Raw genomic sequence first — 25,983 nt, forward strand, 5'->3', positions numbered from 1 at the left:
CTGGGCTCCTGGAGAAGAAGCTAGAAGGAAGGAGGAGAGAGTAGAGGAAGGGAGAGAAGGAGAAGGCTTCATTGGAGAGTCTGCAGGCGCAGGGACCACAGGCACTGGCATCCCTTTTACCAGCTGCCTCCTCTAGATGCTGCTTCTGCCTGGGCTGCCAGTTTTTACCCCCTCTTCCCTTCCTCTCAGTGCCCCCCTAAAGCACCTGATCTTTGACTTGCCCCACCCTCATGCTGTAGGACTTCCCTAGGAAGCGGGAGAGTGGATGTGTGCTCTAGGGGCTCTGACTTGGTGTGGAGGAGGAGGGTGGCTCACTGGACTGAATTCACTGACTAGTTCTCCTTAGCTACTTCCTCCCCCACCTCCTGACACCCCCAGCACAGAGGGGGTTTCCGTCTCTGCCCACTCCTTCCTCACACTTTCTATATGGTTTCTTCTTCATTGCTTCCTGCCAGCCTGGGAAACCCCCAGCATCCTGTTATTTCTTAAATTAAAGATTAAAGAAAAGATTCTTAAGTCTGTGAAGCGGTTTCCTCAGATCTGGCCTGGTGATGACAGGAGATGAAGCTCAGTCCACATGGATGGTCCCTGGTTCTGGACCACTAGGGTGGAGGGACAGTGGGATTCTGGACTGCACAGCTTCTAACTGGCAGTAGAGTCAGGAATGGGGTTTGGGCGGCGCTCCCCAGACAAAGCAATTCAAGCAGAGACCCAGTCCCCCGCGCGCCCCCCCATGAACTAAACATTTCCAGGGCCACCGTCTTTCTAAGATTGCTGTTTCTTAGGGAAAAGCAGGTGAGAGAGGATGACAGTGGACAGAGCATGGGCAATGCACGTTATGAAAATGTCCAGGATCCCGAATATTCTGCACAGTTCATATGCGCTCAAAATCAGAATCAATTTCCTTGGGCCAGTTTTCCATGCAACAACTTTCGGAAGTTTTATTATACCAAAGTGGCAGGAGGGGTGATCACTTTAGGGTAGTCCTGGGAATCCCAAAAAACTCATCTCCCCAGAGGGCTCTAGGATCCCCAGGGAAAGAAGAGGGGTCTCACCCATTTGCATTTCTGGTGGAGCAGTGTATTGAAAGTCTTAAGCCCTGGGCTGAAGTGGCTTCAGGGGTATTAACAGGGACACTTGCCCTTTTGAACAAAGGGACAGCCCTGATGATCTGGGGAATCCAGGTGCAGTTGATTACAAAATAGTCGGTTTACTCCGCCTGTTACGTTCTGACCAATAGAAAAAACGTCTTGGGCGCCTGCCAGCTGGCTTTTAGCCAGCGTCGCCCCAGACGAAGAGGGTGGAACTACAGCGGATAAGTACTCGCAGTTGTAAGTTTCCAATCAGACACCAGTCACCAGTGCTGAGGAGGCAGCAAGCTCCGCAAAGATCAGGGGAGCAAAGAACAAAGGACTAGGTTAGGCTTGGAGGAGGGGACACAACCGGAGCTGTAGCTAGGACTGGACAAGTGACATAGCCCACCCTGGAAGACCTCGCAGTGGGGAGGGTCTTCCTCAGGTGACTGTAGACTGCCTCAAAACACCAGGGGGCTGACTGGGAGAAGATATGAGCCCCAGACTTCAAACAAGTCAGCTAGGCAACCGCAGAACTCAGGGGTAAGTGATCACTTCGTTAGAGCCTGCTCAAGCCCCAAACCCTAAAGGGGTTTTGCCCTTTCGGTTTCTCCCTTCCAGTCCCGGTACAGTCTAGTGGCTCTGGGATCATATAGGGGGTCATCAATACAATTATTTTCTATCAGGGGACCCTTGTTTGTTTCTGTTCCTACTTGGACCATTGGCTTTTGGAGTCTTCGTAGCTCATTTTGACTAAGTACAGGCTGTGGAGGACTTGGGCGAGCTGTGGGTGAGTCAAATGCCTTTGTCTGCTTAGGGTGGAGGGAGGGTTTAAGCTCAGGCTCTGCCTTGTCTGAGCCAGAACTAGTGAGGCAGGCAGCAGAGGGTGTGGGTGGATCAGGCTCCTGCTGGTCTCCAGTGCCTCTGCAGCCTTCCCTGTTCTCTTGGAGATCTGACCCAGTGGGAAGTTGGGTAACTATGTCCAGCAGGCAGGCAGGAACTGCAGTCTAGATGAAGAAAGAAGTACACTAGAGTCCAGAGAAGCTGACACTGCTCTCCTAAACCAAAGCAGAGCACCTTAGAGGAGCCCAAAGAGGGCTCCAGGTCTCACTGTTCTCCAGAGGCAGCTCCTGCTCCTGTCCTAGGGGGTTTTCCTGCCAGTCTGCAGTGCTGACATCGGAATGCCATGTTCTTCCCCGCTGGAGACAGTTAACAAAGACGCCTTAAATCCCATGTCAAAGTCTCAGGGAATTTCCTCCAGGGCACAACACAATTTGGGAGTGGATTTAGGGTTGGAGAATCTGATTTGTAAACCACAGCTAAAGCTCGTGGGAGGTTAATGAATTTACATGCCTGGATTTGTGGTTCATCTGTCCTGTTTCTTTCTGAAGGATTGAGTCCCAGATACATGTAGAAAAAAAGTGAATTTTGAACCATTGAAAATTTACCATAGTCACAGGTTTAGGAATGAGATGGTCTGTGTCCCAGGCTAGCCCACAGCACCTTTAAATATGATTGTATTGTATCCCCCTTGAGGTTCAAAACTCCTGGGGACATGAGTATTGTGCTTTGGGATTTGGGAGTGAGATGAGACTCTGTCTCCTTTCCATATGGAGAATGAATCATGGGTGCTGGCTTAGGACTGGGCCTGAAAAGGAGAAGCTGAACAGGAGAGGCTGGGAAGGAATGAGGAACTGACTGCTCAGCAGTGCAAAGAACAGGGTGGAGTCCCAACTACTGACTGAGCAGAAACGAAACTTCTCCCTTTTCAGAAAACGAAACTGTTCCCTTCTCAGAAATGAAATTGTTCCCTTCTCAGCAGTACAGGCTGCTTTAGTTCCTGTTTATGATGGTTGTTGTTTTGCTTTAGTATTTTAGAGGGGAAGGAGGCCCACGGGGTCTGGGTGTGTAGCCCAGGCTGGCCTGTGATTCACTGTTCATTTTTTCCATGTCTCAAGCTCGCAGTGCCCACATCAACCTCACAGGGTCAGCACCATGCTAGGCTCCTTGCAGCCTTTTGGGTGGAGATGAAGAACTTTTACAAGGTGTTAGGGAAAATGTGCTCACATTTGGCCAGCTAAGTCACACCTGTCCCATCTTTCTGTGATTTTATTACCAACCTGCAATTGTGACAGAGTAAGGTATCTGAATGTCATTCTCTTTGCTTCCAAAGGTAGCTGACTAGACACCCTGAACCCCAAGTTCCCTTCTGAGAGAATTTCCTCCGGAGTCAGTGTTATAATTTGAGAAGGAACTACCTGGTTAATTAGACCCAGGGGTCCCCTCTTTGTCTGCCAACACTGGGATTCTAGGCACATGCAGTCTCTCTCAGCTTTCCATGTGGGTGCTGGCAATCCAAACTCAGGTCCTCAAGCTTGTAAAACAAGCACTTTACCTACAGAGTCACCTGCCCAGCCACGGAGACCTTAATGTGACTTCATACTGAGACAGAGGATGAGGGCCTGCACAGCTAATCAGTAGACACGTATGGAGGTGCCCTGGAAGATTAGCAGCCCTAGCTGCTTTCCTAACTGACCCATTTTCAGTCAAAGCTCACAAGGTTTGTGAAAAACAGGAAATTATGGCTAATGCAAAAGCAGGAAGTTAATGGGCAGAATTGCCTTCTGAGAGAGGCAAGACCCTAGAGTGTAGACAAAGTCGTTCAGAGACTTGAGGTGATGACGAGTTGTAGCGAATGAGATTAGAACTTTTCTCACACCATGTTACACAAGCCGAATACAAAATGAATTAAACATACCAATGTAAGATCAGAAAAGAAAGGTAAGAAATAGGAAAACTACTAGAAGAAGACACAGAAGAAAAGTTCTATGACATTGGTTTTGGCAAAGGTCATTTGGATGTTGCCTTGATTGGCTCTACTGTCAACTGGACAGAACCTAGAATTATCTGGGAAGAGTTTATTAATCAAGGGATCGCCACTATCTGATTGGCTGTGGGCATGTGTGTAAGATTGTGTTGATAATTGATGTAGGAGGGTCCAGACCACTTTGGGCAGCCCCATTCCCTAGCCAGGGAGACTACAACAGCATAAGAAAGCTAGCCAGCCAACTCCATCCCCCATGGTTCCTGGTATATTTCCTAGACTGTGAAGTGGGTTCTTTGGTCAAGGTAATGTTGTGTGGAACAGCAAGCAGGTCTCCTTCAAGTTCCTGCTCTGCTTCCCTCAGTGGTGGGTGGTGATGTGGAATTATTTGCAAGTGAACCTGTTCTATCCCAAAGTTGCTTTTTTGTCCGGATAATTGTCACAGGAACAGAGAGAAAATCAATGCAGATGTTTCCTAAAGCACAATAAAAAAATTCCCAAAGTAGACCTGTGATTCCATCAAACTGGAATGTCACTGCACAGGAAAAGGAGCAATGAACAAACAGGCAATCCATAGAGGGAGAAAAGGTTTGTAACACACAGTCTGATAAAGGTTTAATATCCAGGGAGATTATGCACTTGGCCAAAGGTAAAGAAATAGCCTAATTGCAAAATGGACAGAATGGATACTAATCATAAATGATTTGAAAGCCGGGTTACAGAGATGGCTGTGTGGTTAGGAGCACTGGCTGCTCTTCCAGAACACCAGAATTCAATACCCAGCACCGACATTGGGCTTACAACCACCTGTAACTCCAGTTCCTAATGATCTGATACTCTATTCTGGTCTCCATGCACATGGCACATAAGACAAGCATGCAGTCAAAATACCAGCAGCCATAAAAAAAAGTCTAAAAAAAGTGTAACTAAAGCCTTTGTTACATAAAAGACAAAAACCACACAGATTCCACTGAGGGCTTGCTTGGAAGAGACTGAAGACAGTATTAATGACTGGAAAAGAGATAGTGAAAATTAAACTAGAATTGAAAATTCAAAGGACTTAACTATACTTGGAACATCACATCTGAAACCTTAGTAGGCAAATAAGCTTGGCCAATGAATGCAAAAGCTGTGAAAAATAACCATTTCTCCTCCTGTAAGTGACCTGATCTTGGAAAATACGTACCCAGGGATTGTGCTGTTGGCTTCACAGTATAGAATTTGCTTTCTCCTGTTAGGTCTCATTCTAAAGGCTCTGTTTGTTTTACAGGAAGGAAATTCAGGTTGAAAATGAAAACGCTGCTGGGGACATGGCCATCACCGAGGATCTGGAAACAGACTATGCTAACCTGGTTCTAAATGTGGAAGCAATCACACTTGGGGAGAAGAATAGAAAGAAGTTGAAGAACCAACCCCTCAGAAAACGGGAGAATGAAAACATCTCTCGAGCTGTGTGTGCCCTCCTGAACTCTGGAGGTGGGGTGATTAAGGCTAAAATTGAAAATGAAAATTTTAGCCTTCCCAGGGATGGATTGGGACTGGATTTGGAAGCCTCTCTTTGTAAATGTCTACCGTTTATGGGAAGGCATCTGGACTTCATGGCGCGTGGAGGCTACTTGAATATCTTTGTGAAACCATGGAGTCTTGATGTCTTTGGTCTGCCGATCTGCACCCTGAGAACCAATTTGTATTTTAGAAGCTTTTCATCTTCAAGTGAAATGAATGCCGCTGCTGCTCTCGAGTTCCTCCAAGACCTGGAGGAAGTGGGAGGGAGATCCTGTGTCAGACCAGAGCTGCCTGCAAGCAGAGCCTGCCCTGGAGTAGAAGAAGAGAGCGACCTGGAGGACCTGGCTGCTGCGGTTTTTAATAAGAAACAATTTCAGCACCAGGAAGACTTCCCCTTCACCAGATCCACCCATGTTGAAGTTACATTGCTTTCTGTGAAACAGCTGCGAAAATGCATCAAAGAACTCATCCCTCGAACTGTATCTGCGTTTGCAAACACTGACGGGGGATATTTGTTCATTGGTTTGGATGGAAAAAAACAGCAAATAATTGGTTTTGAAGCAGAGAAGAGCGATCTTGTGCATCTAGAGAGTGAAATAGAGAAGTGCATTCGACAGCTGCCTGTCACTCACTTCTGTGAGGAGCAGGAGAAGGTAAAGTACACATGCAAATTCATCCCAGTCCTCAGACAGGGAGCCATGTGCTCATATGTGTGTGCGCTCAGAGTGGAGAGATTCTGCTGTGCTGTGTTCGCTGCAGAGCCCGAGTCCTGGCACGTGGAAGACAGCTGTGTGAAGAAGTTTACCACTGAGCAATGGGTCAAGAGCCTGATGGATGGCAAGTAAGCCTCTGGCACCACTGGTGACTTCACGCATGCCCACTGGTTATGTGTTAGCTGAGGCTCTCAAGGAACACCTAGAGCCTGTGACAATGATATCCTTTAGGCCTGTCACAGCTGAAGGACTTCATGGCTACAAGAGGGCCAAGCCTGCAAATCCCTGAAGCTATGAAACTGGAGAGGATTTCTCAGCAGAGTTCTGCTGCCAACCAACTATTCCCTGCTAGCTGTGGATGGAGTTCAGTAGACCAAAGGAAATGCCTTCTTCATAAGATCAGGCTTCAGCCAAGCCTGCAGTGCAGACATTTTTCTCCCTCCCTCCCTCCTTCCCTCCCTTGTTTCCTCTCTCCCTCCCTCCCTCTCTTCCTCCCTCCCTCCCTCCCTCCCTCCCTCCTTCCCTTTCTTCCTTCCTCTTTTTCTAACTCCTTCCCTTCCTTCCTTCTTTCTTTCCTTCCTTTCTTCTTTTCTTTCATTCTTTCATCTTTTGTTTAACTTTTTGTTGATTCTTTGAGAATTGCACCCCAATTCCACTCACCTCTTTTTGCCCTCCATAACCCCCATCTGGTGTTTCAACCTCACTTGCAGAAGAAAAGCAAAAACTAAATAAAGATTTAAAACAACAAGCTCACCATGGAAGGTGTGGTGTGTCACAGTGTATCACACAGTGTACCCTTTTTCTCAAACATCTTTACTTGAAAAAAAAAATTTTTGCAATGAGTTATTTGTCTGGTCCAGGATTCTGGTTTTGCTACCCTATCAGTACTGGACCTTCCCCTGGACCCCGTTCAGATATACTGTTGTTGTCAATGTCATGGATATCCTGCAGCTATGCTTCTACAGGACTAGCCCCTTCTCATGTTCTAGCTGTTCATGAATAGGTTAGATGCTGGGGTGAGCCAATTCAAAACCCTGGGTCTTGGCCTTGTTGTTCTATCTGCCCACTATTCTGCACCTGTGCCACCTGGATCTGCTCTTCACATTGCCCCTGTGAGTGGTAGGGCCAGCTCACCTGAGTGCCACAGCTAGTAAGGGGCAGGGCTAGCTTTTAGACTCTACTGCCCAGGAGAGCTGTATAGGACATTTTCTAAACTAGTGATTGATGTGGGACAGCCCAACCTCTGCATAGGCTCCTGCCTCCAGGTTCCAGCTCTGTTTGAGTTCTTGTTCAGGCTTCCTTCAAGGCCGATGACACTGTGGAAGTGTAAGCTAAATAAACTGTTCCCTCCAACTCCTGCTTTATGGTCATGGTGTCAGTGCAGAAATAGCAACCCTAACTAAGACACCTGCTTAGTGTAAAGTCTGTGAGAAATTCTTCCTGTAGCCACTGGCTGTGCTCTCAGTGTTGGGGGTGAGGAAGGTGGTAATATAGGGTTGGTGAGTCCACATGTGTGGGGGTGTGGGACAGACTGGCAAGAGCAGGTTTCTTGTTTGTTCGTTAAGACAGGGTTTCTCTGTGTAGTCCTGTTTGTCCTGGAACTCACTTATAGTCCAGGCTGGCCTCAGACTCAGAGATCTGCCTGCCTCTGCCACTTGAGTGCAGGGATTGAAGGTGTGAGCTGCCACCACTGGCCTAAGGAAGGCATATTTTATCCCTATTGTATCTGTGGGTCTTCTTAGTGAGAACACTTCATGGGGTCAATCCCCCTATCACTCAGAATAGCTGAATCAACATTAAATGTCAAATCATATATGGAATTAAAAATCGATGCCACCTATGTATTTCCAGTTACCATAGAAATGATCGTGTGCCCTATGGTGTGATAATAGCATGAGTAGAATGGGTTCAATCATTTTCCAATTGGATTTAAGGTCCTATCACCCCCCGCCACACACACACACACACACACACACACACACACACACACACACACACGCACACACACCTCTGCAGGGAACTTATGTCTGATACTGAAAGTCAAGGCAAAGGCCATGGCTGCAGAAGTCCCAGGGACCAATGGCAAAGCACCTATGCCTGTTGTGAAACAGATGTGCCTTGCCTCTGACACGGCCTTGTAAATATTGGTCTTCACGGATGGCTGCTCCTGTCAGCCTCATAAGGACATTGTGTGCCCTTACAGTGGGCGGTGGGCACTGCAGAGACGCACACCTGCTCACGTCCTGAGGATAAGTGACACTGTGACAGCTCAGAGGCCAGTGCTCAGGCAAACCCTGCAGACACTGAGCAGGCTCAGAGCAACCTGCCCCAAGGCTTTGGGAGCACAGCACAAAAGAGGTGGGAAAAACAAAACTTATCTTCAAAGTTTGAGTTAGAATGACTCAGGCTATGCCTTCATTGTGGTGGAAGAAAAAAAGCCATGGTGTTTTGTTTGTGTGGTCCAGGCTGGTCTTAAATCAGTAGGTCACAGAGGATGAGATGGAACTCGAGATCATTTTGCCTCAACTTTACAAGTGTTGAGATTACAGTTGTGTGCCATGAGGCTTAGCTTTGCGATAATAAAATCTAATATTTTCCAAAGAAAGAAATAACAAGGCAATCTTAAAATTACTATGTAGGCTTTCATAGAGAACAAAGTCAGAGACTAACAGTGTATACAAACTCCAAGAGGCACAGAAATGGGGAGGTAAGTCTCGAAATCAGTGAGTCTTGTGGGGCTAGGGAGATGGTTCAGTGGTTAAGAGTACTTTGTTTTTACTGAAATTCTAGGTCAGGTCCAAGCCTCTTGTGGGGTTTCATAACTATCTGTAATTTCAGTTTCTTGGGATATGCTGTCCTCTTCTGATCTCTGCAGGCACCATCCACACAAGCAGCAAACAGCATGCAAGCAAGGAAAACACTCAGACACATAAAAATATTCTTAAATCTAGTTCAGCATGGTTGGGTAGCATGTGGGTATAACACTATGAGGACAAGGCAGTAGAATTAAGAGCTTGATAAGAAGCTATATAAGGTGCCCAAGTCAGGCTAAGATACATCCAACACTTCGTCTTAAATAATTAAACGTAGTATAGAAGTGTTTGCTGAGGGTGTAACTTAGATGACCTAGGTTTATTCCTGTGAACCCATGAATCACTCCAGCCCCACCAAAGCCAATCAGCATCTATGACGTCTATGATGTGTCTACAGTTTAGTTCTGCTGCTTCCCTCTGAAGTGTGCACTGTTTACATTGATGGTTGCCATGACAGCATCCTGAGGGCAGAGTCCATCATGGCAGCAGGGATGGAGGGGTGGCTGGAGGGCCTCTAGCTATGAGGGATGGAGTGTGAGGTAACAGGTCCACTGTGTGCAAACTGAGGCAGCAGAGAGGAGTGAATGCTGGTTTCCTGGTGTCTTCCCGGGTTTATTCAGCCCAGGACACCAGGTCATGGGCTACGGACCCCATGTCGGGTACATCTTCCCTCCTAGCTAAACCTCTGTAGAGAGTTTCCCACCAACAGAGCAGAGACAAGTTTCACAGAAACATCTAAGTGTGCTCAGGTTGACACTGGAGGTTAGTCATCAGCATATCAATTTCAAGTTAAGTTCCTCTTAACTGGAATTCCCTTCCTTTGGTTATAGTCTCAGGGACAGTGTTATAATCTGAGTGTGTCGTCTTCACCCACCCTAAAGTGGACATGGTGCCACTAAGGAGGTGAGCAAGGTTAAAGGAAGTCCTCAGGGTGAGATAGCACATGGACCATGTCCTTAGGAGGTGGCATGGCAGGGTGCTTTCTTCCTATTCCTTATGTCCCTGTGGCCATGGAAACACAGATTGACTGGCAGCTGAGTAGAGCGCCCCCCGCCCCCAGTGAACCCTGCTCTGCCTCAGTCTTGGTCTTGGACTCCAAAACCACAGGAACTGTGGGAAATGAATTTCTGTTAAATCACTCAGTCTGTGGTATCTCCCTCCTGCAATACATGAGCCCTAACACATGATACAACACTAGGAGTATTCTTCTAACTAAACACTGACAGACACTTTGCTATGTCAATCTAGGTTCAAGGTATATATCAGATGCAAAAAGCATGTTAGCATGTGCTAGCCCCAAGTTTAGTAACCTCTACAACTAAAAAAAAACACAGAAATTATTAAGATTCTTAAATTAAATGTTTGTATTTGTGTGTGAAAGAATGTGTATGTGTATATGTGTGGCTTTCCTTCAAAACAGACTCTAGAATTTCCGTCAGCATGTTGCACATTGTTGGGTTGTGTTAGGGTCTGTTTAAGATTTCCACATCATAGAAAATCATGCTACAAAAATTGTCTGAATTTTTTTTTGGCTAAAAACACCTTTCTAGATAAAAGTAAAAAAAAATAATATTACCTCCCTTATATCATTTGAAGGAAAAATAATAATTCTAGATATATAAACCCTCTCAGCTGCCTTGGAGTAGAAAATCTGAAAGTAAGTGTGTTGCTAACCCCACTGCAAGCACACAAAGGCTTGCTGTGTCAGTACCGTATCAACAACTGTTGTGCCCAGATAACGACCCTCAGAGAAACCTCCAGGAACCAGAGAAGATCAGACTGCAAAAAGCAAGGCTTCTTTTTATTGCAAGTACAAGCTAGCCTGGAATTTCTGTCTCCAATACCCATCACAGCGAGGTAGAGAGAGGTTGAGAGTTCCTCTGCGGGGTTAGTTTTTAAAGGTAAAACTACAAGCAAGCCTTTCAGGGCTGCTTTGGCCCAGGTGCAAGGTCTTTGCTCTTTCCCATCCTGCTATGTCAGCTTGTTCTTTGTTTCCACAGCAAGGCTACCCTGCCATCTTTATCACCAGGTGGCTGGATGTCCTTGTGCTTTGGAATTTCTTGGGTGGGAGGGGGGGAGGAAAGGTCACTATCTTTCTGGGAACATGAGGCTACTCTGGGTTTCTAATTTTAAAACATTCTGCTAGGAAATGTCTTCTCGTCCCTTTGAGAATAGGGGCGAGGGTCCCACATTCCCCACTCCTTTTGGTCCTAAAGATGCTCAATAATGAGCCTGTTTGCTATAGCTCTTCGTTGGCCCTACTGATGTCATCATACATCTCACTTATATAAGGCCTGATTGGAGTATACCCCGTTGCATCATAAGTTGTATACATCCCAATTTTTGTTCTATATATTTGAGTATTCTATTAATAATATATGGTCCAAAGGAAGAGTAACAGAGGTCCTATCAGGGATGAGATGAGGGTGGTGAACCAAGAGGATTTGGAATACCTGGCCTCAAAATAACTTTGGTTGGCTTCATGTTCTCTCTCTCTCTCTCTCTCTCTCTCTCTCTCTCTCTCTTTCTCTCTCTCTCTTTTTGGCTAGTCCTTCATGGACTTTTGCCATGGAATCTTTTACAATTCCTGAGTAGTCTGTATCGAAGCAGCATTCTTCTCCCAAAGCTGCACATAGCCCCTTTTCTTTTAGGAATAGTAAATCTAGGCCCCTTCTGTTCTGTAGTACCACCTCTGCTAGTGAAGACAGAGATTCTTGCAGGTGGGAGATGGATGTTTCTATTCTCTGAATGTCCTCATCTATTGATATGCAGAGATCTGCATAATAATGCTGTTGGGTGACTAGGGAGGCTGCCCTGTTCCCAATCCTGCTAAGCTGGTTCTCATCAGGATGGCCAGGATGGTAAGAGCTGTGACTGGCTCTCTCTTTTGTGTAAGAGCAGATTGGGTAGCTCACTAAGGCTTAACAACTCCTCAGTGGCATGGTAGGTTACCTTGGGAACCAGAGGTACAAGGACACAAACCCCTGGTTGGATTCAGCACAGTCACATGGGTGCAGGGTGTTAGGCCAGAGGAACATGCCCACCACGTATTATTCGCTGGGACCAAATATCCTGATTGGTTTGTGAGTGGCATAGTGTGATTGCAGAGGGGTAAATAGCAGTCAGGTTAATTTAAGAGTTAAGAGTGAGCTATAAATATGCATAAGTTAATAGGCCAATCAGTGATTTAAATAATACAGTTTCCGAGTGGTTATTTTGAGTCTAGGCAGTCAGGAAAGAACAAGCAACCTCCAACTACAAATTTGGGCTCCAATATGTGCTAGCTAAATCCACATAAAACCTGAGAGGCCTTGAAAAGAAATTATAGACACTAAAAAACAAAGTTTAGCCACATTTTCCTTTCAGATGGGCTCTGCTTGCTGGCGGCAGGCTGCACCTCCTTTAAGAGAAGTCTTCCTGACTCAGTGGTAGTAGAAAACAAAACAAAACCAAAAAGCCCTATGAGGTTTCAAAACAGCAGATTCCTGGGCTCTGCTGCCAGCTTGAACTCTGGCTCTTTCCGGATGCCAAGTATTTAAGTGGGATTTGTGAGCAGTGTGTTACAAACTCCTTAATGGCTCAATATAGACCCACTGCATACTTAGAACTGGAGCAGTGTAAGCGGCTCACAGAGGCAGTGATCATGCTTCAGACATGTTGGACTTGGTGGAGCAAGCAGGCAGGGTTGTGTTGGCCCTAGCTGTGGCCATATAGAAAAAAAAACAAAAAAGAATTATTCCTGCACAGAAAAAGATTTCAGATGCACAGTAGCACAGATTCAGACATACAAGACCCCTAAATGTGGCACAATGTTTAAAAAATGTACGTAGGCTTGCAAGGGAGAAGAAAAAGGGTATAGAGTTATAAAAGAAAGGAAATGGCTTATAAAAAACATAAAACAAAGTCTTTAAAGAGACAGAGTACAGTCATAGGTTAAAAGAGTAAAGATAATAAAATAAATATTAAAAAGTAATAGAGTAAGGGGCTGGAGAGATGGCTCGGTGGTTAAGAGTGTTGCCTGTTCTCCCAAAGGTCCTGAGTTCAATTCCCAACAACCACATGGTGGCTTACAACCATCTGTAATGAGGTCTGGTGCCCTCTTCTGGCCTGCGGACATACACACAGACAGAGTATTGTATACATAATAAATAAACAAACAAATAAATATTAAAAAACATGTGGGACAGTAGAAGCAAAGATTTTTTTAAAAGTAATAGAGTAAAAACAAATAAGCCACATAAAGATGGAATATACACAGAGAGTCTGGATTATGTACATTATTGTGTTTTCTTTTAATTTTTGACTCTAAAGGAGCCAAGTACAGAGAGACATTGTATGGGCTGCTAAGCTAAACCAGCTCATAGACTTTAAAGGTATCTTGATTCCAAAATTTGGGTCTAAGAATTTGTTGCTTTGGAAAAAAGGTTCTTCTTTTGTTTCCACAGAAGATGAGAACCTGTGGATTTATTCCAGACTAATGTGGTTTGATGACCAAGACCCCTAAAAGGTCACTGTAAACACTCCTAGAAATACTTCATCCAACAAAAACCAGGAAGCAGTTTGAAGAGAACTACACCCAAATTCCCAAATATTGTTTATAAATGTTTGTTTACATTTAAAGGTGGATATGATATAGAGATGGATACTTAGTATTGGTATGGATCTTGGTCTATTGGTACAAATTTTAGGTCAATTTTGTTATTTGTATGTTTTTGCTCTTGACTAAGGTATTGTGCTTTTGAAGCTCATTTCAAAATGTAATCTATAATTAAGAAATACAGATTAATAGATAGTCATCAATAATAGTCAAGCTTGTAGGCATGGTAGTTAGGTTTTCTAGATATACAGAGATGTATTTCAGATGGATAGATAGTCTTCAGATCTTTCAAAGACTACAGAATATGACATTTAAAATTTTTTAAAAACTTAGGACTTTTCATGACAATAAGACATATCTGCTCCTGGCAGCACCAATCTACTTTGAGAGGAAGATGGGCATCAAAGAGGCTCCTTATGGAGTTTGCTAGCCATTTGGGCAAGAAACTACTCTTTCATAAATTGCTTGATGCTATGCGATATGAACTGGCCATGCAGGAACCACAGAAAAATGACTGCTGAAGTTGCTTAAATACAATTCTTTGGGGTTCCTGCTTCATGAATGAGTCTGCTAGACATTCTACAGGACACAGAAAATTGTGACTGACATATTGCCAGTATAGACAAAACTGTCTTTGAAATTTCCTGTTTCATGGAAAAGTCTGCTGGATACTATGGGCCTACAGGCTGAAGATGGATGCTCCAGTGTCACAGAAGAACTGTGGGTAACTGTCCAGACAGCAAGATGTCTCTGTCAATTCTAGAGTTTTGGAAGTTGCTTACAATTTACTTTCTGGTTACTTAGGTAATATTACATCCTCTTGGGTCTTTGGTGTATTTAAAGAATAAATAGTTATAGTCATAGTTTCCATAGTTATGATAAAAGATAAAGTATATATAAATATTGTAACTGTAATTTTTGCTTTATACCTGTTTTGTTATATCTATTTTTACTATGTTAAAATTAAAACTTTCTTTTTATTTAAACAGAAAAGGGGAGATGATGTGGGAAATCCTTCTGTATATGATGTGGGAGTGTCATATATCAATCTGTTGATTTCATTGGTTAAGCAATAAAGAAACTGCTTGGCCCTCATAGGTTAAAACATAGGTGGGAGGAGTAAGCAGAACAGAATGCTGGGAGAAAGAAGCTGAGTCAAGGAGTCGCCATGATTCTCCCACTCCAGACAGACGCAGGTTAAGATCTTCTCTGATAAGCCACCTCGTGGGCTACAGCAGATTATTAGAAATGGGCTAGTCCAGGTGCAAGAGTTAGCCTAGAAGAGGCTAGATTGAAATGGGCCAAGCAGTGTTTAAAAGAATACAGTTTCCGTGTAATTATTTCAGGGCATAAGCTTAAGCTACCCATGTGGGCAGCCGGGTGCTGGGGACGCAGCCCCACCTCCTATACTACTACATGTATATGTGTTGCTTTTATTGGTTAATAAATAATGAAACTGCTTTGAGCCTATAGCAACACAGATCAAAGCTAGGTGGGGAAAACTAAATTGAATGCTGGGAGAAAGAATGCAGAGTCAATGAGATGCCATGGAGCCACCAGAGGAGAAAAAAATGCAAGCTGCCACCTGGAACCTTGCTGATAGGCCACAAACCTAATGGTAAAATATAAAATAATAGAAGTGGGTTAATTTAAGAGGTAAAAGTGAGCTATAAATACGCATAAGCTGATAGGCCAAGCAGTGATTTAAATAATATTGTTTTTGTGTGATTATTTTGAGTCTGGGCAGTCAGGAAAGAATAAGCAGCCTCCAACTACACTGGTCTACAGTGGTGAGTTCCAGGACAGTCAGGGCTACAAAGGAAAGAAAAAACTTATCTTAGAAAACAAAAAAATAAGGAAAGATAGGATGGAAGAAAGGAAGGAAGGAACAAAAGAAGGAGGAAGGGACAGAAGAAGGGAAAGAGAAGGAAGCAAGGAAAGAAAGACAACAAACCCAACACACAATAAAACTAGTTCTTTTTAAATAAAATTTTCAATGTTTTATTTATTTTTATTTTACACTCATTGGTGTTTGGTTTGCATGTATGTCTCTTGAGGATGTCAGGTCCCCTGGAAATTGAGTTACAGACAGCTAAGTGCTGTGCAAGCTGGGAATTGAACCCAGGTCCTCTGGAAGAGTAGTCAGTCCTTCTGACTGCTGAGCCATCTCTCCAGCCCACAAAACCAGTTTTTAAAGTTTAACCACAGATGTGAAGAGCATTCACAAGGCTGTACAGGTACGGAAGATGCAGTCCTGACAAGACTCGGGAAGTTCTCTCCCAGAATTAGTGAACAAAAACTGAGACTCTGCACTGCAAGCTGCTTCATGCTTGAATCCCAACACTCAGAAACATGAGGCAGGAGAATTGCTGTGAACTGGAAGCCTGCTAGTGCAAAGAATAATAAGGAATTTTTTAAACAGAGGAGGTGAAGTGAGACACAGAAAGACAGAAAGTCTAACAAACAGACAGTCAGACCCTGAGAATAAAGACCATTATCATCAGTTATCAGGATAGTGTGCATACAGAAATCATCTAATGTAGTGATTCTCAACCTTCCTAACATCATGACCCTTTAATACAGTTCCTCATGTTGTGGTGACCCCCAACCATAAAATTATGTTCCTTGCTATTTCATAAGTGTAGTTTTCTACTGCTATGAATCATTATGTAAACTTCTGTGTTCTACGATGGTCTTAAGTGAACTCTTTGAAAGGATTGCTCACCCCCAAAGAGGTCAAGAACCAGAGCTTGGCTGAAGGAGCAGAAGGAGCTCCCACAACAAAGTTCCAAGCCACGTGGCTAAATACAGACAAGAATTATAGTTTAATTTAAGTTGTAAGAACTGGTTAATAATAAGTCTGAGCTAATAGGCCAAACAGTTTATAATTCATATAAGCCTCCGTGTGTTTCATTGGGACTGAATGCTGCAGTTCCGGGACAGAAACTTCTATCTACAAAAGGCGCCACAACATTTGGCAAGAAATTCCACATAAAGCCTGAGAAAATTTTTAAAAGAAAGAAAAAGAAAAAAAGAAAAATGATGCTAGAAAAGAGTCAAGCACAGCTTCTTGGTAAACATCTTTTTTTTTCAATAGACTCAGTTTGCTGGCACCAAACAGAGGTGGCTCCTTGAAGAAAAGCTTCCTGACTCAGTGTTAGCAGCAAAAACTGTAAGGCAGTTTTGTTAAGAGTCTCTACCACCAGATACTTAAATGGTGTTTATGAGCAGCTGGTTGCTTGCATCTTGATGATAGCATGGACCTAGAAACTTCACAGAATTGTGTCAATAAGGGTGGTTCCTGCCAGTACCTCTGCTATGAAGCGAGACTCTCAAAAAGCTGAGGAATGGGCCAGAACCAGTCATCAAAACCAAAGCTTTAATCCTAGCCATATCACTTAGCAGATTAAAGACCCATGTGGTCAGAAAAAGATAGAGATATACAATAAAGACAGATTCAGATGAAAAGGAAAAACTTCTAAATTGTTTACAGTGTCTGTAAAAATATATGTAGGGTTGGGAGAGAAAAGAAAAAGGATAAAGTCCTTAAGAAGGAATAGAGTAGTCCAATGCCCTTAATCCCAGCCCTTGGGAGGCAGAGGCAGGAGGATCTCTGTGAGTTTGAAGTCAGCCTGGTCTGTAGAGTGAGTTCCAGGATAACCAAAGAGAAACTCTGTCTCAAAAAAATCAAAAATTAAAAAATAAAAATAAAAGAAAAAGAGTTGAAAAAGAAGCCACATAATGATCGAAAATACAAAGAGAATCTGGACATTGTATGTTATTTGAATTGTTTGCTGAGGAAGGAGCAACAGCTGCTAAAAGACATTTGATTATAAATGCTGCTAGATTAATCCAACCTATATATTTTGAAAATGCCTTGGCTTCGAAATTTAACTCAAAGATATGTTACTATGGAGAAGATGTTTTGTTTTTTTTTCCACAGGAAATGAGAAGCTGTAGATTCATTCTTGGTTAAGAAAAGTAATGTTTGATCAAGGAAGACACCCTTAAAAATCTCCAATGGGAATGGATGATCCAACATTTCAGAGGACCTTCTTTGCAGTCTCCTCTGAGTTCTACATTCAGAACAGCCTCAAGACTGCTGGCTGAGATGATCCAGACTCAGAAAATGCTCCAGTCAGAATTTGACTATAACCCTAAATTTTTTTGGGGTCCCCATAAGATTATCAGTGCCTCTAATCATCAGGAAGTAACCAAGACAACTATGCCCACATTCCCAAAAAAAATGGATTATGGATCCTTGTCTTTGTGTTGTGTTGGTGACAAGTTGTTATAGATAATGGTCAGAAAAAAAGCTAAACAAAGGAGATTAGATTCAGGGTCTTGTTTCGAAAAGAAAATAAGGGGTAAATGCTGTGGGACAATGCTTCTGTACACTGTAATGATTTGTCATTCATTTTGGTGTGGGCAGAGATATTGGGTGCTTAAAGGAAATCTCACACTGGCTCAGAACTGAGAGATAGATAGCTATTGATTTAGGGGAAAAACTTACAAATCAGGATAATCTGCTTGAAGGGTAGATGGAAATCGGATTCAAAACAAGCTGAAGGAACAATCGGGAACAAAGGGGGGGCAGAGAGAAGAAGAGGAGGCTGGATGCACTCGAGCATCGGGGTAAATAGTCTATGAGGCCATGCCTGATGTGGGAGTTATTTCTTTCTAATCTGTTGCTTTCATTGGTTAATTAATAAAGAAATTGCCTTGGCCCATTTGATAGGCCAACCCTTAGGTGGGTGGAGTAAACAGAACAGAATGCTGGGAGAAAGTAGCCAAGTCAGTGAGTCGCCATGATTCTCCCACTCCAGACAGACACAGGTTAAGATCTTCCCTGGTAAGCCACCTCGTGGGCTACACAGGTTATTAGAAATGGGTTAGATCAAAATCTAAGAGCTAGCCAATAAGAGGCTGGAACTAATGGGCCAGGCAGTGTTTAAAAGAATACAGTTTCTGTGTAATTATTTCGGGGCATAAGCTAGTCATGTGGGCGGCTGGGTGCCGGGGAAGCAGCCCTGCCGCTCTTATTACTATACATTCCCCAGTAGGCGGGTAAACCTTCCTGCAGCATTTTGGCTTAGTGAAGCAATGATTGACCAATAGCCAGGCAGGAAGTATAGGCGGGGCAGCCAGACTAGGAGAATTCTGAAAAGAGAAAAGTCAGAGATGCAGTCACCACCCAGACACAGTCATCACCCAGACGCAGATGAAGCAAGATGAGAATGCCTCATTGAGAACAGGTACCAAGCCAAGTGGCTAAACATAGATAAGAATTTTGGGTTAATTTAAGTTGTAAGAGCTAGTTATTAATAAACCTGAATAAGCCAAACCAGTTATAATTAATGTGTTTAATTGGGACTGAATGGCTATGGGACTGGGCAGGACAGAAATTTCTGTCTGCAGAAATTGATACAGGAAGTGATAAGGCAGGGTGGAGAGGGGATCTAGGCCTTTTTCATTGGAGGAACGGAAGAGGTAGGAAGTCACTGCTGGCTGTTCCCCTGCTTCTCTGATCTCTCATGTTTTTACCCCAATATCTGACTCCTGGTTTTTATTGATGAGATTGATTAGATTTATGCTTCAGTTTAGAGTTCATCTAAACCTTTCGCCCCTTTGCTCTGCAAGGGATTTAGTGTTTTTTAATACAGTTTCTTCAGTCTCAAGCCGGAACTCATGATATCATACTTACTGAAATGTGATGAATATTGCCCAACAGGAAGAGACGCCTTCGATTCTTGAGATTAGAAGGGTGGAGGCCGAGAGGGGCAGAGAACTGTGCTTTCGTTTTCTAAGAAACAGAACTTTGGAAAAGTGGAACAATTGAAAGGAAGCCAACCTCAGCCTTTTGCCTAGAACTGCACTATCTCACAGAGGCAAAATAGAGCTGTGTCCTTCTCAAGCCTTAGGCCTGCATCCGCCAGTATCTGACGCTTGCACTAATCAGGGCTTCTGGAATCTTCTTCTCTTTCAACAGCCCAATACCATGGATTTTTTTTAATTCTCAGACAAGTTTCTTGCTCAAATTCCCTTGGAGATGGGAAACAGATTAAAATACAATTACAAAGAATTCAGCAAGTGAGGAGTTGGTGACTCTTTCCGCTCTGCCACAGCAGTGGCCTGGACCACACTCCCTCAGTTTCTCACAGGGGCAGCCCCCTAACCTGTCCTGACAGTGAGAGTCTAGGCTGCACTTGAACCAGCAGGGAGTTGAGGCAGGACTGGGGCTTGGGTTGAGCTCCAGAGACCAAACAATGCACCCCACAGAGTCCCTAGTGGTCAGGGCATTTTGTCCCCTGTGTATTCAAACCTGAGGTCTCTGAGCACTGGAAATGACAGAGCTTAAAGGGGATGGGTATGCCCAGTCTTTGTTTAATTTATATATTTACTAAAACATAACCCACCCTAAATTAAAAAAAAAAACTTAAATCAAAGAAACCGAAAAGCTTGTATTTTCCTGAGATTACTCACTAAGGGAAAGAGCTAGAAAAAAAACAAGAATGGATGTGTTTTAAAAGAGCCCCAATGAAAGCAAAGCAGTAGGAGGCTGTAAACTCCTTAGGGCCACTGGAGTCTTTTCTTGCAGGGCTAAGGGGGGAGGGTGCCCTCTGCCTGCACTGGTGCAGCAGCTGTTGTCATTTAAAAAGTGGAACATGAGAGAAAGGCGTCATGTGACAGAGCTCACATGGGTTTTTTGTTTTTTGTTTTGTTTTTTTTTTTTTTTAAACTGGGGCAAAGTATGGCGAAAGCGTGGAAAAGAGGAGAGGGGAGACTGGACTCTGGAGACAGAAGTGGTGGAAGAGAGGAGAAAGGCAGAGAGAGAGAAAGAGGGAGAGGGAGAGACAGACAGAGGCAGGGAGAGTTAGAGAGTGAGAGAGAAGGGCAAAGGTCTGCCTGCACCTTCAGAGGAGCAGCAGGAAAGGGAGAGAGGGGGAACGAGTGGAGCTTGTCTCTTAAAGGGGAGCACATAGCTTGTGCACATAGCTCACGCACACAGACTATGTAGTGGCATAGCAACCATAGGACCCTCGGCTGGCCAGGGTACTGCCTGAGTGCATCCTGCCAGGTCCTCAGAAGGACAGTGCAGGTGCCTGAATGCTAACATTCCTACCTGTGTTTATTATAAAAAGTGAGTTAGGGATGGTAAGTGGGGACAGGAAGTAAGGGCACCAAGTTCTCAAGACTGCTTCCTAGACCCAAATTGGAGTAGCCGACTGAGCTCTTAAGATCCAAATGAGGAGAAGAAGGAGGGAGAACATGAGTAAGGAAGTCAGGACCACGAGGGGTGCACCCACCCACTGTGACGGTGGAACTGATCTATTGGGAGCTCACCAAGGCCAGCAGGACTGGGACTGAATAAGCATGGGATGAAACCGGACTTTCTGAACATGGCGGACAATGAAGGCTGATGAGGAGCCAAGGACAATGATGGCACTAGGTTTCGATCCTAATACATGAACTGGCTTTGTGGGAGCCTAGCCTCTTTGGATGCTCACCTTCCTGGACCTGGATAGAAGTGGGAGGACCTTGGGCTTCCCGCAGGGCAGGGAACCTGGACTGCTCTTCATTCTTGAGAGGGAGGGGGAATGGAGTGGGGTAGAGGGGGAGAGGGGGAAGGGAGTGGGGGCAGGGGGCCATGTGTGGGAGGAGGGGGAGGGAAATGGGAAAGGGGAGAAGGCAGAAATTTTTTTCAACAACTAAAAAAATAATAAACAAAACCAAAAAAAATATGTTGAAAATTTTTAGTTCTAGGTGTAATGCTGGTTTTCTCAAAATTGTATGTTTGTAGTACAAAGTAATAAATTTAGAAATAGCATGCATTCATCTATGAAAAAAAAGACTGTATCCTGATGATTTGTATCAAAATCTTGGGGACCTAAGAAAGCTGGGGTGCCGGCCACGACATCCTCGTGTATATGGCTGTTTCACTTCTGTCCACGCTCTGTGGAAACATCTGGCACTGCTTGGACCGGGGAAGATGTTGGCAGGACAGAAGATAAAAGTTAACTTTAGAGAAAAAAAACTTCCTTAGGTCCTTGTAATTGAGGGAGGGGACATCACAAGACCATGGGGGAGGGATCGCACTTATCTGGAGTGAATCTGACATGTTTGGGTGGATCCCAGTTGACTCCCTGGAACCTACTAGAATTCTGTGAGTTTGGGAAAAGATAAGTTTTACACACGTTAGGAACGGCAGCACACTCACACCAGAGATGATTTTCACTGAAAGCATTAACGCCCTTTCTTCTGTCCAGGAAACTGCGACAGATGTCTGTAGCACAATGCAAAGGACCTTTTAAGTCTATAGCTAGAAACCAACTAAGGGAATTTAAAGTCCTGAGTTTGTGGCTATGGTGACATGGTGGTAGTATGGTGTGTAGTTCTTCACCAGCGCTAGGTTACTAGCTTACCAGAATCCCATCCATTACTGTGAAGACTGTCAACTTTTGCAGTCTTAATATCACAGTAGCATAACAAGAGAGAGAAACGTGTTCATTCTTTCAAACGTCTCAAACCGCTTTCTGGTCACTGGCACTTAAGCCTTTCATCCTCAGACCTTCATAACACGCATTCACACACCTTGAGTCACTTCCTTAGACCTTAAAACACTCTGAGATCCTCACATCTTATGCTGTCTTACCCTCACAGAAACTTCACACCTTAAACACTGTCTTTCTATCTAATTCACGACGAGACACGGGGCTGACCACTGTGGGCAGTCAGTGCAAAGTGAGCTCCTTTAAATAAAGGAATGGTAAAGGTTACATTGAAACATGTTTTGAGATTTCTCTTTTCTTGAGTCTCAGTGCAAGGGGAACTGTGTCCGGATTTAGTATTAACTCTGGGAAAGTGAGGCCTGTGACCTGAATTTCACACAGAGACCCGAGGAAGCAGCTGAAGCCGTGGTTGCTGCTGTTAAACTGACACAGCTACCAGTCGTCAAAGGGCACCAGTGTTCTGAGAAGTGTAATGTTTACCTGAGTGGAGCGATTGAAAATGAGAGGCGCTTACTTGCTGGCTACCTAGACAGCTACTCCCCAGGGTCCTGTTGTCCACGGTCTGAAGAGGGTCTCGGCAGTAGTTGAGGTGAACGGCAACTTTTGCTGGGTGACTGGGGTTGCCACTTTTAAAGCAAGTTCTGGCCATGACTCAGATTGCCAGCAGACAGGAGGAAATGCCAGGGTAGTCTGCCTAGTTTCACACGATGCCAATGTTATAATTTAAAAAGTGGCATGAGAAAGAAAGACACCATGTAACAGAGCTTACCTGGAGGAGTTTTTATTGGGGGAAAGGCAACGGGGGAAGGCAGGAGCAGAGGGGAGGGATCGACCTCTGGCCAGGAACAGGTACAAAGGAAGGAAAGAGAGAGGCACTGGGGTTGGGGGGCAGAGAGAGAGAGGCAGAGAGACAGATGAGAGAGAAGTAGAGATAGAAACAGGCTCAAAGGCCTGGCTGCCTCTTTAGAGGAGCAACAGGAAGGAGGGAGAGGGAATTGCTGGAGTTTTTCTCTTAGATGGGGAAGGGCACATAGGGCATGCAGACAGACTATGTAGTGACATGGTGGTCATAGGACCCTGGGCTGGCCAGGTTTCTGTCTGAAGGCTCCTGCCAGGTACCCAGGGCTAACAGAAGCCCTCTGCAGGCCCCTTCTTTCTCCTCAGGACACTCACTGCTCTCCTCCTCCCAGCCCTCCTGCACCTGGGGCTCTGGGGCTTAGGCTGCTCTAGGATGGCTGCTAAAGATGGAAGGCTGGCGCTCCTCCTAAGAGACCACAAACAGTTCATTTCTTTCCTAAATTAAATCAGAACTTTTTTTCATGTCAGTATTTACTATAATAGGAACAAATTCCCCTGGACCTCTACCCTCCCTTTGCCCTTCTCCTTCCATATGGTCCCTGTGTTCTCCGCACACTTTCACGTTTGTTTGCATTTAGTTTGTTCTTGTTCTTGTCTTCGTCCATTTGAGTGAGAATTACACAGAGCGTGACAGTTCCCCGTCATACTTCCTGGAGTGACGCAATGCTCAAAGTCTCAGAGGACAGCACAGGTTAATTCATAAAACTCGTCCACTTCAGGGCATCAAGCAACCACACCTTGGCTATATATTAGCCAGTTGCTGTCTAAGGGTTTATCAGGGGAGGTTTTTAGTCACCCAAGATCACACCTTCTGCCTCTCTGGATAAGAAAAACAACTGGAAGACTACCAGTGCTCTGGCTTCAATGAACTCAACTCCCAGGACACTGAGTAAATGAGCCAGGTCCATTGCAGCATCCATGACCCCACTGTCTTTCTCTTCCTTTTCCCACCCAGTGTCTGGGCCTGTCAACTTACTGACCCCTGGGGGAAGTGGAGTGTTGGAGTTGCCAGCACAACCCATCCCTCTCAGGTAAACCCAACCTGGTTTCCTTGTAGGAATCTCAACTTCTTGGCATCTTCATAGACTCTTCTGTCAAAGCACAGACTGCTGAGGACTTGGGAGTCACCGGAGCTGAGGTGAGAGCAAATGTCTTCCTCTCTTGGGGAGGGGGGCTTTAAGTTGCAGGGAGAGAAGCTACTATGCTCATTCTGTGACTGACTAGTGAGGCAGGAATAGGGAGGTAATGAGGGGCTTGTATGGCAGGCTTGTGTGACTCTCTAGAGTCTCTTGAGGGTTCCCTATTCTCCTGGAGACCTGACCCTGTTGCAAGGTAAGAAAACATGGTTCCCGGAAGGGGAGGAGCACTTTAGAGCCAGAAAGAAATCAGCCCCTATGGAACTTTGTAATTTAGAAGATGGGAACTTTGCTTTTCGAAGGGAAATGCACAGTGCCAACCCAGGAGAGAAAGAGACAGCATGGTCTATGCTTGGGTGTTTACTTCTGTTCCACAGAAAGCAGGTCCTTCCTCTCCTGGCCACTTTTTCTCTGCTTTCCTACCAACCTGCATTTGGGGGAAAGTAAGGACATCTGAATGTCATCCTCTTTACTTCCAAAGATAGCTGACTGGACACCCTGAACCCCAGTTCCCTTCTGAGAGAATGTCCCAAAACTCAGTGCTACAATTTAAGAAGGAACCTGGTAAATTAGACCCAGGGCTCCAGGACTTGAGTGAGGTCTACATCAGTCTTGGAAATTGGTGAGCTCTGGTGTCTGCCTTGGTTTTTAAGGACGGTGTCACAGCCATGTGCCTGAAGGTAGTGGATATGAACCATAGTCAGTTTTCATAAACGGGCCCTTGAACTGAGATAGTCATTGTCCCAGGCTAGCCCACAGCTCCTCTCAATGTGACTGCATGGTAGCACCCTCGGGTTTTAATAATCTCAGGGGCATTGTCATTTTGCACTTCGGTGTGAAATATGACTTCTGTTCCCTTTTCATACAGGGGTGCTGGCTTAGGACAGGACCTGGTAAGGAGGGTGCGGGACAGGAGGGGCTGGTAAGGAATGAGGAACTGAGACTGCTCAGGAGTGCAGAGAACAGGGTGGAGAGCAGAAAGGAAACTGCTTCTTCCTCGGCGGTACAGTCGCTTTAGACCCAGTGTAGTTTGGTTGTGGTTTTGTTTTAGTATTTTAGAAGGGAGGGAGGCAGACAGGGTCTTGGTGTGTACCCCAGGCTGGCCTGTGATTCACAGTGTGTGTTCTGCCTGCCTCAAGCTCAGGATGCCCACAGCAGGCTCCCAAGGCCTACACCATGCTTGGCTCCTGACAGCTCTTCAGATGGAGATGAAGATCTCTGGCAGGGCATTAGGGAAAGTGACTGACATCTGGGGCTGCCCTCCTGTGTAGAAATAGTTACTGACTGGCACTAACACACACTAACACACACTCATTAGCTCTCCCGTGAACCAGAATGCTCATCACAGTGAGAACACACAACTTCCTGTGTGTTTCTAGCTCAGTTACATCACATGAACATCATGATTAGGCATTCAGTCTACATTTGAGTGATCACACACCTCTGGTTTTCTCACTGTTCATCTCCTGGGAGACCAGACTTCTTTCTTTAGCCTGACTGTGAACTTTCAGCAGAGTGTTCAATGCTTTCTTTACCTGGGACCTATCTGAATGCATGGCCAGTCTGAACTCATCTTGGGACAGTGTTTTCCTCCTTGCTCGGGGTACTTGGGGAACATAGAGGAATGTGCTGGTTTATAATAGATATGGAACCCTAGGCCTGTGTCCTATCAGGTGCTGAGCGTGCCTGCACAGACCCGCCCAATAGAAAATTGTTGGGGAAAACCCAATGGTGAATATAAAATATATAAGTAGTTTTATCACTTGACCTAGTAATTCAGCTTCCAGAAACTTCTCTAGTGTTCCTATGGTTTTACAGTTTTAGATAACATTACCTTCTTGTAAAATGAGTCACAAATTCAGATGCATCCTCATGGTTTAGTTAAATTGGATTCCTGGAGTCAAAACAAACTTCTTTCCCAAAAGGTTGTTTGACTTCAGGATTCTATTTTTC

General features: G+C 44.7%; 1 protein-coding gene across 2 annotated transcripts; it reads left to right on the top strand.

Annotated features, from left to right (window-relative positions):
• The first annotated feature begins 1,344 nt into the window (after positions 1 to 1,344).
• LOC121456635 (schlafen family member 12-like) lies at positions 1,345 to 6,859 on the top strand. 2 transcript variants are annotated; one of them, XM_041664973.1, is made up of 2 exons: positions 1,345 to 1,616; positions 5,168 to 6,858. In XM_041664973.1, exons 1-2 carry the CDS (start codon positions 1,567 to 1,569, stop codon positions 6,246 to 6,248), a joined length of 1,131 nt encoding a protein of 376 aa, XP_041520907.1. In that variant the 5' UTR covers positions 1,345 to 1,566; the 3' UTR covers positions 6,249 to 6,858. The 2 variants fall into 2 exon arrangements, with proteins under 2 accessions (XP_041520907.1, XP_041520908.1); XM_041664974.1 differs by lacking the exon at positions 1,345 to 1,616 and adding an exon at positions 1,746 to 1,863 and having other exon boundaries at positions 5,168 to 6,859.
• Positions 6,860 to 25,983: the final 19,124 nt, after the last annotated feature.

The sequence above is a fragment of the Microtus oregoni genome, unplaced genomic scaffold, assembly GCF_018167655.1.
Source record: "Microtus oregoni isolate MIOR12 unplaced genomic scaffold, Mior012 000015F_ref0000493, whole genome shotgun sequence".
NCBI lineage: Eukaryota > Metazoa > Chordata > Mammalia > Rodentia > Cricetidae > Microtus > Microtus oregoni.

Coding starts and splice junctions, on each gene's coding strand:
- LOC121456635 (XM_041664973.1), top strand. CDS start 1,567: ATGAGCCCCAGACTTCAAACAAGTCAGCTAGGCAACCGCAGAACTCAG. Junction 1,617..5,167: donor GGCAACCGCAGAACTCAGGG/GTAAGTGATCAC, acceptor TTTGTTTTACAG/GAAGGAAATTCAGGTTGAAA.